The sequence below is a fragment of the Hemicordylus capensis genome, chromosome 2, assembly GCF_027244095.1.
Source record: "Hemicordylus capensis ecotype Gifberg chromosome 2, rHemCap1.1.pri, whole genome shotgun sequence".
NCBI classification, from domain to species: domain Eukaryota; kingdom Metazoa; phylum Chordata; class Lepidosauria; order Squamata; family Cordylidae; genus Hemicordylus; species Hemicordylus capensis.
Genome location: NC_069658.1, coordinates 383393475 through 383413126, shown reverse-complemented (window position 1 = coordinate 383413126; position 19652 = coordinate 383393475). Strand labels below are relative to the sequence as shown.

General features: G+C 47.5%; 1 protein-coding gene across 2 annotated transcripts in view; it reads right to left on the bottom strand.

The window, feature by feature from the left end:
* Nucleotides 1–13009, bottom strand: part of USP43 (ubiquitin specific peptidase 43) — a 141196-nt gene extending 128187 nt beyond the window's left edge. The window contains exon 1 of one of the 2 annotated variants that reach the window (XM_053291042.1): nucleotides 12110–13009. In XM_053291042.1, coding sequence (XP_053147017.1) covers nucleotides 12110–12688 — 579 coding nt within the window. In that variant the 5' untranslated portion in view covers nucleotides 12689–13009. Of the gene's footprint in view, nucleotides 1–10254; nucleotides 10333–12109 lie in introns of those variants that run through there. The other variant, XM_053291043.1, reaches the window with a different exon arrangement.
* Nucleotides 13010–19652: the final 6643 nt, after the last annotated feature.

Here is a 19652-nt window from a genome sequence, read left to right as displayed (position 1 = left end):
CTTGGCTTTCTACATTGGAAATAATGGGCTGCTCTTGCTATTCCAAGTGTTTATTGCCATTCTTCTGATCTCAGAAACACAGAAAGCTGTATTATACTTAATGAGACTATTAATCAAACCATCCAGCTCAGTAGTGTCTATACTGACTGGCAGTGGCTCTCCATGGTTTCAGCCAGGAGTTTTTCTCAGCCATTCCTGGAAATGTTGCCAGGGACTGAACCTGGAACCTTCCAAATGGCCAGTGTACTGGTTCCTTCCAAATGGCCATGGCCAATGGCCATTCAGAAATTCCATGCACTCCTATGGCAACTTGGAAGGAACCAGGGGCATTCCCTGTCATTCACTCTAGTACATTTCCTAGAATCTACATGATGCTTGTAACAGAACCCTCCTAATTATTGCATCTAAGTGAGGGTCGTGGCCATTGGGATGGGTGCGGCTGCCAAGGTGGGTGTGGCTCTGGGGGCTGTCATGGAGAGTGCCTGCACTTCTGAATAACATCACTGGAGCCTATGTAGGAAGTACAGCCTCATCCCAGAGCAAAGACCCCAAAATAACATAAACCTATGAAGCTGCCTTCTACTGAATAAGGTCATTGCACTGATCCATCTAACTCAGTACTGTCTGCTCTGACTGGGAAGACTTCTCCAAGGTAACTGATAGGAGTCTTTCTTAGCCCTACCTAGAGATACTCAGGACTGGACATGATAATTTCTCCATACCAAATATGTGCTCTGCCACAGTCATGAACTTTTTCCTCTCACACAGGTAAGCTAGTAAGATAAGGCAGGGGATCTGCACATTTAATACTTGGGTGGAAGTGGGCATTGTTCAGATGAAGCTTTTCTCAGCCCTTTAAAGCTGGCCTTATCATGAAGCAAAGTAAGGCTTTTATTTCAGGAAGCAGATCTGGAGATCCATGAAAGAGCAGAAAACGATCAGTCCCACAGGGCAGCTATGCTCTGTTTACAAGTGTAAGAAGCAATCTGCAAAAGTGGAAGGAAAGAAAGACACATCCCTGGTTGTTCAATATGTTGGTGATAGTAGAAAACGCTCGGGATACATGCACAGGGCTGTTTAGGTGCTAATTGCTTGACACTCTGCAATGGTTTAGGAAATTGTGTGTGAAAATTGTGTGTAAGAGAAGTAAAGCCTGCTTTTGTGGCGGGGAGATCAGAGAGAGAGAGAGAGAGATTAGTGCTTGCCCAGAGCAATATATATGGACTATCCATTTGCAGGAGGAGGGAGTCAGTCAACCTCACTTGGATTTTCCATCACAGACAGCAAAATGTCTTCGGCTAGCCCTACATCCCTACCAGTGTTCCCTCTAGTTCCCACATTTCTAGTTCCTACCAGTTTCCCCACATTTTTTTATGTCCGCTCAGTTAATTTTAGAGCCTGCTCAGATTTAATCAAGAAGCTCCCACTCTGAATGCATGTGCGCACACACTGCCTTGATACCACTGCCCAGAACAAAACTTATTCTGTACGCAGATGAGAAAAATTAGAGAGAACACTGATTCCTACAATATCACATAGCATGGCACCCTTCACTTTCCAGGATGGGAAAAACCATGCACCTGGTGACATTTTCTCTTGAAGAACCACTTAGCACAATGAGAATAAAACATCTGAGAACTCTTCTGACATGAGGGCTAGGGATATGTGAACAGGTTTGTTGTCGAACAGGTTCGAAATTGAACCTGTTCGGTTCAATGGTCCAATAATGAACCGAAACACACACACACACACACACACACACGTTCAGTATTGGACTGAAACACACACACCCTTGGGTGTTTGCAAGTTTTTAAAAATTAGTTTTTTTAAAAAAAATCACTCACCACCACCTGGTCCAGGAGCTTAGATTCGGCCCCGGGGGTGGTCTCCAGAAGTTCCCTCTCCCCCCACTGTGCCAAATCACCCAGTTTGGGCAGTCTTCGGCCAATTCCAGTTTGTCGGCCTATTCCAGGTTTCATCACCATGGCAGCAGCCATATTGGAGGCCGCCACACACGCCCAATGAGCCTCTGTGTTTTGTTTTGTTTCCGTTTTTTGTGTTTTTTTTAATTACGAACCCCACCGGACCGGATCAAGCCGGGGGCTTTGGACAGGGTGTGGCAAAACCAAACATGCCCAGTCCGGTTCAAGTATGATACAGACTTGAACCAAACCGGGCTACCCAGTTTTGTGTACACCCCTAATGAGGGCTGCGATGTAAAGCATCCACTAGATCCTCTAAAAGAAAAAACCCGTCAGCAGTTCCACGTCACATCCTGCTGTCCAGCCCCAAGTCTGAGCCACACTGGGTGTTTCCAGGAAGGGCAGCAGAAGCAGCTCTAAGCCACAGATCTTCCTCAAGCAAAGCTTCTTGGCCATGCTCTTTGGAAACTGAAGATCAATTAAACGCCAACAAGCACTTGATTATTACCGTATTTTATGGACTATAAGACTCACTTTTTTCCTCGAAAAATATCCGCCAAAATTCAGGAGCGTCTTATATATTTTAACAGTTTAATATGTTAAAACTCTGAAAAACTGGATTAAAATTAAGGTGCGTCTTATAGTCCGTAGCGTCTTATAGTCCGTAAAATACGGTAACAGATCTACACAGCATACTGAGTGTTAACAGATCTGCCCTCCAGATACTTATCTGTAACATGTAGCGAAATCTCAGCAGGTAACTCATCACTGAAGCCTTATTGCTTATGGCTGCATAACAACCATCCTATTAAACAGAAATTAAATACGGACTTGCCCAGGAATATTACTATAATAAAACAGCACTCTCTCAACAGCCACTCTGGGTGACTCCATGTATCAGAAATGAGTGGGAAGCAATCACCAGAAATCACTAGAGTGCACAACCCATAAAAACATAGGATGGTTACTCCGCTTATGGCAGTTTGTCTGTGCAAAGAAGTGCTTAATTTAAGCAGAGTTACGGATTTTTATGACACACTGCTGGAGTTCCCAAAAGTGTTCACAGAAAATATGAGTAAAACAGCACTCCAGATTTTTTTTTTTTTTTTTAAGTTCAGAGGTTGCAGCAGAGGTGTTTTGCTGTTGTTTTAACATAGGTGTGATAACCTAGGGGTTAATTTCCTGCTTTGCATGAGATGTGGGTAAGTTATTGAGGGCATTTTTTATTATTAAAAGTGTGCTCAGAGTAACAGATTGCATTGGTTTGTGCTCTGTTTCTTCCTTGTAAGCTATGCCCAGCTTATATTATTTGGGTTGCCAATGTTTTTGCTGTCCCTGCTCCTGTGCTTCTATCTGGCAAACAGAAGTGAAGCAGAGGAGGCTTTTCCTTGCACAGAAATAAGACAACAGAGAAAGCTTTGCTAATCTCTCCTCCCTGAGATGGGTGTCTGGTTCTCCAGAGCTCTGGAGCGGGAGTACAGAAATGTGGCTGATGAAAACCAGCTGCTGCTTCAATGAGAGTCTGACAGAGAAGTGATCTGCTAAAGCATTTAACAATGAGATAGAAAAAGGGGGGGAGGGGAAGCAACACAGTTTCTCTGAAGATAAAGTCCTAGGGAAACTTTTTGTAGCCATCACTTACTGGCATGCTGCAGAGTGAGCACCATTTTCTCTGCTCTGTCTAGGAATCCAAATAACAAATCACAAGACTGTCCATCACCGATTATCTGATTCTACCCGGATAGGAGGTGTTGACAGACACAGTGGGGTCAAGACTTGGCATGCCTTGCAAGTGCGATGCTTGCCACAGACTAAAGGTGGAAACTAAACAGAGGGACACCCCTGAGTCCAAAAGAACGTCCCATTTGTCACATTATCCCAAGAGGAAAGATCCTGGTTTTAAATCCTGAAGGGACCTCACGAAAGTGTTTTGAATAACAGTGGCTGCATATTTCAGATCTGTCAAAAGCTTATACACAAGTCACTGCAGGAAAGAAAGATGGCCAGTTGCCCTACAGGAGCCCAGTGTATGGAGAGAATGTTGTCTTAACTGTAGAACTGAAAGGATGTGGGACTTCTAAAAAACACATCCAGAGAGCTGAATCGGACAGGCTGGCAGCTTAACCTTTGGCTCTTGTAGACCTGACTATACAACGCTTGGGTCAAGAGATCATATACAGAACAGTATCTCTCTCTCCTATTTCCACCATTTGAACAAAACTGCAGGGGGAAGCTGAATGACAACTTATATAGGCTGGTTACTTAAGTTCTTCCTACATCCCAGTGACTAAGCCAGATATAGTGGATTTAAACCAGTTTAGCCATGTCTGTGCATGGGAGTAACTTGTCTCAAATTCAAGTACTCCCAACTAACCCATTTCTAGACTAAGTTGAAAAGCCTTTTTTCCTTCATCCTTTCACGTCTGGAATCTGAGTGCCTGCCGTGGTTTTTTTTTTTTTCCCCTTCCCCCTCTCTCCCTTCATTTATTGCTGATCAAGGATCTGTCAGGAGAATGAAAAGGTCAGTGGCGGCAGCATCAAGATGGAAATGTGATATTACTGGCATGGGTACAGTGGAAACAAGGGCAATAAATAAACATGAGCTGAACAACCATCTCTGAGCAGATGAAATCAACAGGCACCTGGACTGAGCCTGGGAGAGAGATCCATTCATACAGCCCTGATTGTGGCCAAGCCGATGCTAGGACAACTTGAACTACTTTTCAGAACCATGAAAGGGGCCAGACAACATTTGCCAACCAGGCACCTGATGGAAGTCATGGGGAGGCAGGAGAATTGCTCTGGGCAGCCCCGAGGAGAAGAGCACCTATAGAACCCATGGAGAAACGGTTTGTACTCCCCTTGCCACACAATGCCCCAGAATGAGAACAGAACTTCCGAACACATTAGTACATTATAACTGTACTATAGGAATGGACCATGGAAGGATGGGAGACTGGCACTTCAGATATTTGGGGTTGGAGGGAGAATATCCTGTGGTGCTAGGTTCTTTGTTCAAATCCTGAACTGCCTGTCAGAAATCAGTCCAACAACTGGATCTTTCCGACTCCGATTACCATAACAGCTCCTCAGGAGCAATTCTACATTTCAAGGTGCAGAAGAGGACAACCAAGATGATCAGGGGCCTAGAGCACCTTTCTTATGAGGCAAGGCTACAACACCTGGGGCTTTTTAGTTTAGAAAAAAGACAACTGCGGGGAGACATGATAGAGGTCTATAAAATCATGCCTAGTGTGGAGAAAGTGGAGAGAGAGAAATTCTTCTCCCTCTCCCATAACACTAGAACCAGGGGTCACTCCATGAAATTGATTGCCGGGAAATCTAGGACCAACAAACAGAAGTACTTTTTCATACAACGCATAATGAATTTGTGGAATTCTCTACCACAAGATGTGGTGACAGCCAACAACCTGGATGGCTTTAAGAGGGGTTTGGATAACTTCATGGAGGAGAAGTCTATCAACGGCTCCTAGTCGGAGGGCTATAGGCCACCTCCAGCCTCAAAGGCAGGATGCATCTGAGTACCAGTTGCAGGGGAGTAACAGCAGGAGAGAGGGCATGCCCTCAACTCCTGCCTGTAGGCTCCCAGTGGCATCTGTTGGGCCACTGTGTGAAACAGGATGCTGGGCTAGATGGGCCTTGGGCCTGATCCAGCTTGGCTGTTCTTATGTTCTTCTCAAACAGCATAAAGCCCCAAAGGCCAGGTTTTGTAAACTAAAACAGCTTCAGGAAAGGGCATTACTGCTGCACTGAGCACCTATGGGGCAGAAAGATGTGTTTAACCCTTGCCAACTGGGCAAAAAGGCACCGTTTTAATATGGTGATTCTCTTTATTTAGCAGGGGGAGAGTAACTGGCCTCATCTTCCCCCAGCACAGTACATTCCACTGACTGTTGCTGGTGTCGATCTTTTATCTCTTTTTAGATTGTGAGCACTTTGGGGGCAGAGATCCATCTTATCTATCTATCTATCTATCTATCTATCTATCTATCTATCTATATAAACGGCTTTGGAACCTTTTGTTGAAAAGCAGTATCTAAATATATTTGTTGTTGTTGTTTATTTCTTTCCTCTCCCATTGTTGTTGTTTTTCTACTGCATTGCCCTTCCTGCAAAAAGACAACACAAAACTGGCCTCCTCCTCCAATAGGGGGTTCCAACTATGTGTCAGTAAGGGTGCAATCCCATGGCAGAGAGAAGCAGCTTGGCAGAGCGTAGTTTGCGGGGTTGCAGCAGAAAAATGGTGGGCAGTGAAAATGCTTCCCCTCCTCACCTCCTGAAGTTGTTCATGTGTAGTTTGCCCTTCAGCCCCAGCAGTTCCTTAGTGATGACCGTGCAACCTGCTAAAACAATTAATATAAATGCAGGGAAGTCCAGGGAATGCATACCCAGGAAGGACAGTTTGCGCGGGGGGGGGGGGACTATAGAAAAAAGGAGAAGACTTGTTGCTCTGCATTATTTTTAATTTTTAAATTATTAATTATTAATTATTATTATTTTAATCTAGCACTAGATGATCACTCCACTGCTGGGGGTTGTACAGGGGAATACACATCTAGATTGCGGTTTGCAGAAGTATCGCATGAAGAGTAAACTGTGGGTGGGAACACTTGCTTCAAGAGTATCAAAGCACTAGGGACTTGGTAAGATAGTTCAGAGTTAAAATCCAATGCGTACTATCTGGGAGCAAGCCCTATTGCATACAGTGGGATTTACTTCTGGGAAAGCATGCACTGGATTGTACTGCAGGACTGGTAAAGATCAAAGATAATGTTTCCCTTCTTATTCCTAATATGTCCCCTCCCCCTTTTAAGATTCTGCTGCAAAATAAAAGCACTACATGCCAAAGAGGTCATAAGAACGTAAGAACAGCCCTGCTGGATCAGGCCCAAGGCCCCTCCGGTCCAGCACCCTGTTTCACACAGTGGCCCACCAGATGCCTCTGAGAAGCCCACAGGCAAGAGGTGAGGGCATCCCCTCTCTCTTGCTGTTGCTCCCCTGCAACTGCTATTTAGAGACATCTTGCCTCTGAGGCTGCAGGTGGCCTTCAGCCCTCAAACTAGCAGCCACTGATAAACCTGTCCTCCATGAATTTATCTAACCCCTACTTAAAGCCATCCAGGCTAGTGGCTGTCACCATATCCTGTGGCCACTATCTAGATAGTGCAGACCTAGGTCTTCAGACCTTGTTCTGCACTTTAAAAAGGCTGTGGCAGAAAAAAAAACCAAGTGTACACACTAGCAAAGGAGCCAGGATTCACCTCCCCACCAGCAGTCAGAAGCCCCTCTTTCTTCACCTGCCCATCAGAAATGAAACAGAATTGAATGAAAGAGACCCTCTCGCTTGTCCCCACACCATATCCAGGGGAGGGTTACCAAACAGGCTCCCTGTGGCAAGCAGTTCCCAAGTGACTGCACAACAAGAGGCTGGGGGGGGGGGCTTAATGTGGCTGCTTCACCAACCCAGAAATGTGCGAGAGAAATGAGAATGGAACTGGGAAAGGGGCGATTTTGTTCCACAGGAATGTGAAATTATCCGTGATGGCAACAATACGGAGGCATTTTCTCAACAGGATTCTGTTCTCTCTGTCACCTTCCTACCCAGTCTTCCTTTGCCAGTGCCGTTTCCTAGAAACACAGCCAACCACACACATCATAATAAATAAATGAAGGGTATGCAAGCACCAAAGGGCCCTCCCACCCACAAAACTCACCTAGGGCTGAAGAGGGGCTAGCACATGCTTTTCTTTTCACTTTTAGGTTGAGAGAGAGAGAGAGAGATCCAGACACACTTAAAACTCCCAAACTCACACAAAATCAAGGCAGTTATGCAGCCTCCAGTGAAATTAGGCAAATAGGATCATTTCAGCAATGAGGGGATGTTGTATGAAAAGCCTAAGTTTTATATTCCCATTTTACATGAGACCCCTAGAGAAATCCTTCCTTTGCACATCTTCATTTCTAGATCCCACAGGAGGTCACACTCCTCCACTCTGCAAGTGGGAAATGTCTCTGAGACGTTGGTGGGTGCCTGGCCTGAACTTAGGCTCACATCTGCATATAGAGTATAATAATGTTGAGTACTCAGCACATGACGGCTGGGCTGGCAGATGAATTTGTGAACTGGCTCCACTGAAAACTTGCACAAGAGGCGACAGAGGGGCAATGTGGCCATTCTTATTTAGTTCTGTAGAGTTGGATCTGCAATGACTCATTCACAAATGTATACACGAGCCAGCATTACAATGTGAACTTGTGTATATTTAGTAGTTGTAGCCGTTTACTTAGGAAAAAAACCCACTATGTTCAGTGGTTGGGACTGCAGACTTGGTCTGAAAAATCCATGCCTGTACATGCCAATCAGAATACTACCGCCTGTCAACAGGAGACATAAGACACATTTGTCATTCATCATTTCTAGGCAGCAGGTCATCCAGTAACCCTTAGAGGACAAACATCTCCCAACACAGCTATTTTTAAGTAAAATAGGGAAAAGAATATGATAAGACTTCATAATGTTAATCCTACTAAGCCTGTATATAGTGCTTTAGTTGGTTCACTCACTAGATTTCACACACATTATTTTCATGCAGTCTTTTTAAAAAATGTTATGTTGATCACTATAATTATCCCCATATTGCAGATGGGGGAACTTAGACCAGCTTGCCTAAGGCTGCCTGTTAAACACATAGCAAAAGTGAGATTTTAATTATGTCAAGTGCTTCAGCCTCTGCAATACATCACATTCCACAAGCATCTCCAAATAGCTGATACAATTCCATAACCTAACACTCACTTGTCAACTGCACCCTACAATGCCATGCTGATGGTCTGATGCAACCATGTTCTGACATGGCACCATCTAGCTGCCTCACCAGGGACTAGCAGAGTGACAGGTTCCTGGAGGCAGGAAAGACCCGATAACAAAGAGATCCCAAAACATCAGTGTAAACATCACTTGGCAGCTCATTATCAACCATGTTTACAAAGAGGGAATTCTCATTTTCCCACAGCCTATAGACTATGTAGCATAGCACGATGCTACCAACCAGCTCAGTGGAATGTGCATCAGCCTAGAAATCAAACTGCAAAGCAATTTGTATATCCACTTTTATGTTAGGCAACATGGAATGTAGCAGTTTTGTTCAGGTGCTAGCAGCATAAACAGAATCCTGAGAACTTCCACTTTCAAAGAACAGAAGGCGTATGTTTCCAGTCCTCATTTTGTGGATGAAAAATTGTAAACCTGTAAGCTTTATCGACTTTGATTACTCAGCACTTGATGACTGGCAGACAAATGCGTGAACAAACTCCTTCTGTTCAGTTGCATTTGAAGTGATGCTGGGCGATTAAAACTGTGTACAGATTTCTATTATTTCTGTAGATGTGGGATGGCTCACTCACACAGATAAACCATCGTGTGAAATTACAATCACTAAGAGAGGATGGTTGCCCTGTCCTCTCTGCACCCTACCAGGCTGCAGAAGTCCAGATCTTGCATCTACTGTTACACCAGAAATTTTAAATTAACTTAAACAAGTTTGTATAATTAATTTGGAAATCAGTCTGCTGGTTATAAAGCGTGATGTGTGTGGTGTAGAGATGTATTCCTTGACTTATAGGCCCCCCGCCACCAACCCACCATCTCAAGGCTGAATACCGATATTAATTCTTTTGTTTCATTTTCTTCTCTGAAGATTTATTCTCTGCATTTTTTCTGAAGATTTATTTCGAGTTGGAAACCTGCATTTCCAGAAACAACAAAATGAAGTGCTGCAGGAGGCTTGCCTGCTCGTAATCCAGTACTTACCTGGGGCTCCTCTTAAGCATACAGACTTCTCACATACTAAAGCATGACCAGGTGAAGCTAAAACAATTTCACCTTTGACAGTAGCTGCTGTGTGGAAGAGCCCCCACCCTCAGCCACTGCTACCCTACCCCTCACACACTCATCCCAGCCCCAGCAGGATTGTCAAAGAGCTGAATTAGTAACATGAGATTTGCCCAAGCCAGGGCTCAGGCATTCGCTTCAAACAGCCTCTGACAGCAGTAGCCAACATGTGAAGATCAGAGATGGAAAAGGCTCACCGGAGGAAATCCAATCTGTCAACAGGAGCAACCAGATAATAGCATTCAAAACACAATTAGAGACCGTAAGCCCTTGGTCTGCAGGCCCTCCAAGCAACCCAGGGTCCACCTCTCCAGTGAATGCAATCCTCAAACATGTCAAACAAACCCCAGAGAGAGAAAATTCCAGCATCACCACCACAACTCTTCCCAACTCCTCCTCACACTTGGAAGAGTGACCTACCCTTCAGCATAGCTATTCAAGTCCTCTGCAGTGCAGAATATTCACCCTTTTCTCCAGTAAGCTAAATAGATGTAAACAAGTCACCCTGGCAATCCACTGGCTCAAAACACCAGTCTAGACTCAGCCCCCTAGTAAATGGCCAGATCTAACAGTTCAAGCAGGAAGGAGGCTCCCTTCCAAGCAACACAAAGGACCTTCACTGCTCCTGAAAAGAAAATGCTTTCCAGTTCCTCTCTGATGAAGTTGGGGCGAATGTGGATGATCATTCCCTGCGATGGGCAAGGAACCATGGATGACATCTTTCTTTCCTTCCTGTGTCTGTGTGTGTGCGTGTGTGTGTGTGCGCGCTCTGGGCTCAGTCCAGCTCCCCAGTTTCCCTCCATAGAATTCTGCACTCCTCCTAGCAGGAACCAACCTAACAGCAAGTCGGTGCTGTCAACCCAGAGCACCGAGCATCTTGTAGGGCCGTCGCAACTGTGCTGTGACCCTACGCGGGAAAATCTCAGTAAATGGACTGGGGTGGGGAGAACTGGGACAGAGCGGCGAGCAGGGTCACGACAGCAGTGAGTTCTGCACTTCCTTCCTGGCAGCAGCACCCAGGGTCCCCCATGCTAAGAAGAAGCCTCTCGTTCCTCCTTGGCTCAAGGTTGGCCCAGCAGCCAGCAGGAGCGAGACTGGGAGAAGACAAGCCCGCTCCGCTTGCCTCTGATCTTTGTTTCCCCACCTGCTGGCTTGTTCAGCTCGATGACGGTCGCACCAGCAAAAGGGTTTCAGGTGGGGAAAGGAGGGAGTTTTCCACAGCAATTACTCAATAATAAATATTTCATCTTCAACTTCAAAGCCCTGAACAAATGTTGAGCACCATGGAGTTCAGCAGGGCTCCCCGGACGTGTAACGCTCTCGCTAGTTACCTCCCCAATGCACCCCGCCCCCCCCCCCCCTTCAGCACATTTGCCAAAGGGGAAAGAAGACAGCTTGGGCGAAGCAGCTGAGACTGCCAGACATTATGCCCTTAATTAGAATCTCTCTCTTCCTTGGCTCTATGATGGAAACCCAGAACTGAAAGAAGAACCACTTCTTTCAGAAGGTGGTTCTTTCCGAAAGAAAGCAGAGTTTTCCCTAGCACTGACTGTGGGCTGCGAGGTGGCCAAAGCCAGACACCGCCCAGCACAGCCACTATTTTGCTCAGGATATGGGGCACCCATATCCTGAACCCAGGGTTCCTTTCTGAACGGAACTAGCGCACCCGTCCCAACACTCTAATGTCCTTCCCATCTCCAAACTTTTGTGGCCAGTCTCACTGGGGAGCCCCACACGCTAGCAGTAGCCATGGCCTTCAGTATAAACAAGTAACCTGCCCTTGGCCCCACAGGAATGGAAAGAGCATGGTGTCACCGAACAGGTGGGGTGGCTAGAAAGAGGAGAGGGGCCCTCCTAACGCTGCCAGAGCCAGCCAGTGAGCATCAGGAGCCCACCTCGCAGGGCGTCCGTCTGCTGCGCGAGAGCTGGAAATCCTGTGTTGTGACCTCTGAGCGTCAGCGAAGTTTGGCTTCTGTTTCGGGTCTGGCAGAGTTCGCGTCAACTGGAGGCCAGGAGACAAGACTCCGTCCTCGCGCCAGCATGTCTGGAGCGGAACGTGAGGTTAGATTCGTAGAGGCTCTCGAAGGGTTAGCCCTGAAGACCGCTAGTTCGGGCTGGGCGCCTACAGGTGGCTCGGAAGGGCTAGGCAGTCAGCCTTCTAGTTCTCGCTCGCCTCCTCCCGCCCGAACTATTCGAACAGACTGGCGGGGCTCTCTGCAGCCAAAGCCCCTACCCAGCTCAGCAGGTGGCCCTCCCCGTCCCTCCCGACGCCTACCTTGAAGTCTGCGGAGAGCTGCGGTGTGTACTCGAGGGTCCAGAGCGCCCGCACCAGCGTTGCCAAGTGGCGGGTGACCTCGCCGGAGGCGGTTCCGGAGCCAGGTCCCGCCGGTGGCCCTTCTTGGTCGGGCAGCGCCAGCAGGAGGAAAGCGGCGAGCAGCTCCGTGTGGCTCAGGCACTGCACTACGGCGTTCAGGAAGCACGTGTTGCCGTGGTTCTTGAGCCCCTGCGCGCCGGGGGTGAGCGGTCGCGGGTCCCCGGAACTGGCCGCTGGGAGCGGGTGCAACGCGCCACACGAGAGCCGGGCTCCACCGCCGCCGCCTGCCTGGCCACGATCGCGATCCGGCCCTGGCGGGCGTCTGAAGCCGCCCTCGTCGTCCTCCACCTCCGCGCCTTCCCGTCGCCGCTGCCGCGCCCCCCGCAAAGTTTGCAGGAGGCGCCGGGCCAGTCTGCTTAGGACGCGCACGGCTCTGCGCCGCCGGCCGGCACCGGCGTGGTGCTGGTCGCAGCTGCGGGCCCTGCCCAGGGGGGACTGCGCGCCGGGCCCACGCAGATCCCCCGCCTCGAGCTCGCCCATCGGGGCCAGGCTGCGGCGATCCGCTCCTCTGCCAAGTGCCGCCGCCAGCCGCCGCTGCCTCTTCCTTGGCTACCTGCGCCCTCCGCCTCCCTGTGCGCTCCGCGCCTCTCCGCCCGCCCCCCGCGGCTGCCGACAGGGCTGGGTTGGGCTGGGCGGGGGGGAGCGGGCCGGGCTCATGGCAGGGGGCAGGCGGGCATCTTGCGGTGCCCCGCTGCGAGGGCACGTTGCTTTTCCCGCCTTCCTGCTTCTCTACCGGATCGGGAGAGCCGCCTTGGGGAAGTAAGCTGGAGGACCGGGAGGGAAGGAGGGCGGAGATCGCGCGGCTTGAGTTTGGAGGTGTGGAGCCAAGCACCGCCCTCTGTTTGGAGCTACTCGCCTGGTTCAACGGCGGGAGGCCGTGTTTTTGCAGACGAGGCGTCGCTGCTGCTGCTGCTGCTAAGAAGTGGCATCCGCTGGAGCCTGGCAGGCACACGGAGCAGGATCGGCTTGACCAGGTTGGGGAGGGAGGGAAGGAGGGACACAGAGACGGGCAGGTGTTGCCAAGGGAGGTCGTGGCCGCTCACGGGGCTTTCTTTCGCTGTGCAACCTGCCTAGACCCGACTCCTTCCTTCTTGGCTTAGGCAGCGAACTGTCAGTGCCAAGTTGCTCGATCGAACCAGGGAGGCTTTTTATTTGTGTGTAACAGCCGGATCGACGGGGAACTTGAAGAAACCTGCCAGCTTCGTGTAGTCTTTGCCTTGTAAAGGTGGGCACCACTTTCAAGGTTAATATGCAAAGCAAGCAGCCCAGCCCTTCTTTTCAATGGGGACATGTTGGGTCCTATGCTTTTCAGCCACCAGCAGAGTCTACCTGTGTGCAGAGCTGTTTTGCACCGCTACCACAACAGGCTGCAGTCCTCCTGAATGCCCCGGCCTGGGAGCAAACCTCCCTGGACACATTACAGCCTACTTCTGAGTAAACCATGTGCATAGGGTTGCAGTGATAGGACAGGGGGATTGTGTGGTTGCTGTCTCCTTGTGGCTCCATCCCGCTCTTCTAAGGCTGTGTTTAGACCTAGCAGATGAAGTGAGAGGGTGGCTAGCCAACAGCAAGTTTAGTCCCAGAGAGAAACTGGTTGTCCACCCGGCTTCTAAGAAATTATTTCCCCCATTTGATCATCTCAAGAACCGTGTCAGGTCATTTAGGCTGGGAGACAGTGACTGGCCCAGCAAGGTCACCCAGTGTGTGGTGGTTCATGACTGAGTGGAGACTTGAACCTGGGTCACTCAAGGCCTCATCTGACACTCTGACCACTACCCCACACTGTATGGTACTCCTCTCGCTGGCCACAGGCAAAGAGCTGATGCAAACCCCAAATGTCAGTGTGAATTGCCCCTTAGATCAAAACATTTACACACCGGATGGGCATGCTGGGGATGTGGTTTCAGTGAATCCATGCCGAGTGCAGCTCACACTGCACCTCTGCCATGAACTCTCAGGCCTCAGGCAAGCCCCATTCTCTCAGCTTCAGTCCCTGTTTGTGAGATGGGAATAATGATGATGACCTTCTTGTTGGAAAGACTGCTGAGCTCATTCACTCATTTTAGGCATTTTATATACCACTCCAACTCACTTCTCCAGGCAGTTACAATGGATGTGACGCAAAAGATAAGGCAGAAACTAGGCACGTAAGTAAATAAATACAATGGGACCCGTGCTGCAGTTAATTACTTCCACCCACAAGGATTTGAAGGCGGAGTGAATTGCAAACTGGGCATTTATTTATCTTTAAAACGTGCTGCTGCTTTTTGCCGAACAACATCATAGTGGCTAATGCTATTATTAAAACAGCACACAATAACCATGACAATCATTTTTTTAAAAAATGCAATAGAAATGGATGAGGCAACCTAGAGGCATCACAGGCATCAAGGCCCTGCACCTCAGTCTGTCCCCCTGATTTTGTCCTCTGCAAAACAAACACGTTTGAAATAACCGTGTAGGGAAGTCGTCTCATGAAGTAGTGCATTGCCATGTCACGCAACCAGTGGCCTGTTCTCTGCGTTGTTTTGTGTCTCAGGGCCAATGCTCAATTCTAAATTGTCCATTGGGACGTGGTGACTGCTTGATATCACCCTATTAGGGGTGATGGTAGGTGTCACATTTTAGAAGTTGAAGAAGGAACTCCCGAGGTCCAAGCCGCTGCTCAGTGCAGGAATCTGCTACAGCACCCCTGACAGAGGGCTGTCCAGTCTCTGCTTGAAAACCTCTGGAGCCCGAGACAGACTGTTCAGCTATCAAACAGCCCTTACCATTAGGAAACTCCTCCTAATGTCTTAACTTAGATCTGCTTTCTTCTCTTCATCTTCTTTTCTCTGGGCTAAACATACCCAGCTCCTTCAACTGTTCAAGACATGGGAGCTCTTCTCATGATGGGTGAGAAGAGCTCCATGGAGGTCTGTGGGGAGAGCGGGTTTGACTCACCCTCCCCGTAGACAATCACCTCTTCACCCCTGGGTGGGTGGATCACCCGCCCAGATGAGCAGTGGCTCCCTCTGCAGCTCCCAGGGCCAGGGACGCGCTGCCATGTGTCAACTCAGGACGCGCTGCCATGTGTCTCTCCAACCCGAGCCCCAGTAATGCACTGTGTAAGTGCACAGTGCAAAGGCGTAGCAAGGTTGGAGTGGGCCCAGAGACAAGATTTTAAAATGGGGCCCCCCATCACTGAAGCTCAGCTCATGCAGTAAAGAAATCTTAAATGAGGCTGAATAGTGGTAACAAGAATCATCCATCCATCTATCTATCTATCTATCCACAATAGATCATTCTAAATCATTTTTAAAAGGTTTTGCAAATTGTGGACGATGCAAGTCATTTAATGGTACTAGAGAAAGATATGCTATTCTGGTAGCTCCAGGTCTTAACACCCACATCAGTTTCGGAGTATGAATGCAATTGAAGGAAGCCCGGGTGGGTGCGCAGCTGAGAGAGACGGTCATGTGACTTGCCTCTGGGGGCCCCCAGACAACTGTCTCCCCTTGCCCTGTTATAGTTACGCCCCTGGTGCAGTGCATTACTGGGATCCCTCCCCCCCCCCCCGGGTGCCCGCCACACATTTTTTTAAAAAATGAAGTTAAGGGAGTTAAGAGTCATTCCCTTAACCTCATTTTAGAAGAGATTACTTTGGCAGGTTTGCTGCCATGTAGCCACCAGGATCGGGTACAATCCCGGTGGTTCACATGAGCTTGCAAAACCGGGCTGGGCTCCCTTAGCCCGGTTTTGCACACTCGTGTGAATAGCCTCATGGTTTCCAGATTGTTAACCACCTTTGTTGCCCTCTTTTAACAAAGCCCAATACTGCATCCGCTTTTTTAGCAGCTGCATCACACTTCTGGCTCATGTCTTGTGTTCAGATCTTAAGAACGAAAGATTGAGGGGCACCAAATGCCAGAAGAAAGAAAGGGGGGAGGCCTCCAAAGTGCATAGAGATGATTGATTGACCCAACTAGTTCTGAGCCTGCTCCTTAGGGGCAACTGATTCTTTCCAAAGATAAAACCATGTGTCACACCATCTCAGTATAAGTTTGAAAAGTTGCACTCCCTTAACCTCATTTAACCACACCTCAAGGTGGTGTGATAGATAGTATTAAAAAGGCTAAATCAGCTTTGCTTGAGGACTCTTCCCTCAAGGAAGAGTCAACAGACACAAAACATCTTGGGCCAATAAACCATCTTCTGCCTACCTCTCTGTTCAGATCGTAGGACAACTGTGCTTAGCATTTTTGGTTTCTGGAAGCGCACAGTTGAACACAAGTTAAATCATTCACAAGTCTGGAATGCACAATTGTCTCAGTCAACAGGTAAATAAATAAGGTCACCCTGAAGTTGGAAAGATGGCCTTGTGGACCTTCTGTCATGGATGGGCAAATCTCACATGATGTTAGCTTTCCCCCAAGCAGCAAAATAAAAGTCAAGGGCCCTCGGCTCCCCTTGACTCCTTTTAAGGATTCAGCGGGACTTAGCCCAACATTACAGAAGTTTGTTGTTGGACAGGGAAGGAAACCACCTAGAGATGTACATATCAGGTGGTATAGAAATATGATAAATAAATAAATAATGGACCGCCTTTTGTGAACTGCCTAGAGCCTTTGGAGTCAGGTGGTATATTAAATAAATAAATTATAAACAATTCAGGGTCAGGAACTGGGGAGAGTCAGTCTCTTTATAAGAAGCTAGACTTATTCTTGGGCATAGTCATCCCCAAACTATGTGCATAGTGAGGGGATTACTAACGTGCCCCAAGAAATAAGTTAATGAAAGGCTCCTGTGAGGCTTTCACAGAAAGAGAAAACACCCATTTCCAGTTAAGTCTTCTAAGAGGGCAGGAAATTCAGCTGTTGTCTCTGCAACAGCAGTGAATGAGAGCCAAACTGCACCTTACGTTATGCCTGTCATTAGGGCTGACTTCCTTGTGTTTTCCTTAGTAAATAGCTCGAGGAGGGGGTAATCTAGATTAATAAAATCATATAAGGGGTTTAACCTTTTGCCTCTAATAACAGGTGAGATGTAATATGTAGTTTGGCCCTGAATGCTCCAGTCACAACTGAGATTACCTTCCCTTGCCTGCTGCCTCTGTGTAAAGTCACCTGCTGCATCTCTGTCCAAATCACTGCTCTGTGCATGTTTCCTTCCCATCGTTGTGGGGTGTGGATGTGAAAGGTTATCTCTTACTTGGATTCAGAAAAATTGTGTGACTCCGTTTAGGAAACACTATTACCATATCACATCTCCGTGTGATAATTAGAGTACAATCCACTAAGAAGCCCTCTTGTGTAAAGTCTACTGAGATGAGTAGAAGTGATGCAAGAGGAAATATTGATTCTTGCCGTTTGACCCATTCCATCCTACCTTTTGACCCATTCAACCTCCAGGGCAACCAGATTCTTTTTGTCTGAAAAGATCTTGAAGCACTGGAGTTAAGACCTGTTGGTGGCACTGCACTAGATGAACTATTTGTCTGACACAGTACAAGCGTGTATTTAGGGTTCTCTGGCAGTATTAAAAAAATGGACTTTTCTGGCCCTGTTGGTAATAGACCTGTTCATACTTGGCAGCCTTGCATTGGTAGCTGCCATGCTGGATTTTGATTTTCTGTTTATTCTTTCATTTCAAACCAAAAAACCCTAGCCTGGAGGGAGATGTCCTACTCTTTCTTTGAAGGCAAAAGCAAAACTTTGAATTTTATTGAACCATCATCCTATTTTTTTAATGTGTTCTGCTTCACAAGAATCTAATTAACACTCTATGCCCTTGGGGGCCAATAGCTGCTTTGGTGAGAAAAAGGCATTGAGGTAAAGGCTCAAACACCCACTAACTTCATACTACAGTCCCAATCTGGATCAGGCCCCCACATGGCTGCTGTTTTACAGTGAAAACAACCCTGTAACTAGATGATGATGCATTTAGTGCCTTGTCTAGTTTGATGCTAAAAGGAGCAGGAGGTGCCCATGGCTCAAGTCCTTCCTCCTTGCTGAATCAATTTTCATTGGAAATTGTATGCCAACACAACCCTGGAACGGTTACAGCAGAAATAACATCAGATGGCAGGCGAAGAAAGGCATTCTGCCTTCCCCCTTCTCACTCCAACCTCTCTGCTTGCCATCTCTTTGCATTGCAGAGCCAAGTCCTAAACTCAAGGGCAGACTCTTTTAGTATAGATTTCAAAGGGACCTTTTCCTGGAGCATCACCTAGCAACAGGGCTGTCCTTAGGGCATGGCAAGCAGGGCGACCGCCCCGGGCCCCACTCTTTTAACCCCCATTAGAATTAACTGAAAGAGGGCCCCTCACTGGCTGATTTGCCCAGGGCCACACACGCACCAGGGCTCTCTAACGACAGCCCTGCCTAGCAAAGGGCTGTAAAAGAGCATCTCAGAGCCGGGGCATCTCTTACATAGATGGATAAAGTCTTGCTTTGCTTTTTCAACAGTTTCTGTAGCCAATAATTGTTTGACCAATGCATATCTATCAATAAACACAAAAGCAAAGGGAGAATTTCCTCTGAGCTAACATAGTTCTCATCTACACCAAGTTTCTTCATTGAATATGTGTTGCTTTGTTAATGATAAGGTCCATCAAAAAAGGGTGTTTGGATTAGATTTAGGCTCTGGAGAAGGTTGGATGCAGATTTCTCTTCTACTTTGAACAAGTCACAATCTAAAGAAACCTGCCTTGCCCCAATTCATTGCAATATGTTGACGCTATCTAGATTCTAAAGCAGGATCTAGTCATTGCTGAAGGACTCTGAGGCTGTCTGTTTTCTTTTAAAGAGAGGACAAACTTTGTGATTGCAAAGAAGATCTGAAAATATGAGATAATCTAAAAGCTGAAAAAATGCAGAGGAGGATTGGGTGGCCTTCAGGGCCTTCTTAGCTTAGCTCTCACCCCTTTCCCATCATCTCTAATATCTGTCCTTTTAGACTCCCTTTTGCCCGATAGTGTTTTACAAGACCTAATCTTTGTATAGTTGTCAGCTGTCACCCTGGAAATCATGCCTGTGCCTTTAAAAGCTCTGAAGCAGTGAGATGATGTAAAACTGCTACATGTTGCACTCAACTTTTCCACAGATCTGTTCACCTATCTGCCTCTTCCACTTCCTGTAGCAAGCAGGAGTCTAATTTCCCCCACAGCAGGTGCAGGAGGAAGATGGGTGAAAGAACAGAGAAACAAGACAAGAGTCTTGCATTGCTTCATTGCTTTTTCAAAAACCTATGGCTGTGATTTCACAGTCCAATCCACTCCAAGTTACCTTTTAAAAGTCCAGGCAAAATCTCCAGGTTGACACCTGGCAACCCTAAGTCTTTTTAACCTAATTCCTGAGAGAGAGAGAGAGAGAGAGAGAGAGAGAGAGAGAGAGAGAGAGAGAGAGAGACATAAATCAGCATAGAACTGTGAGTGCCCTAACAATAGCACATTCATTAGCCGTTA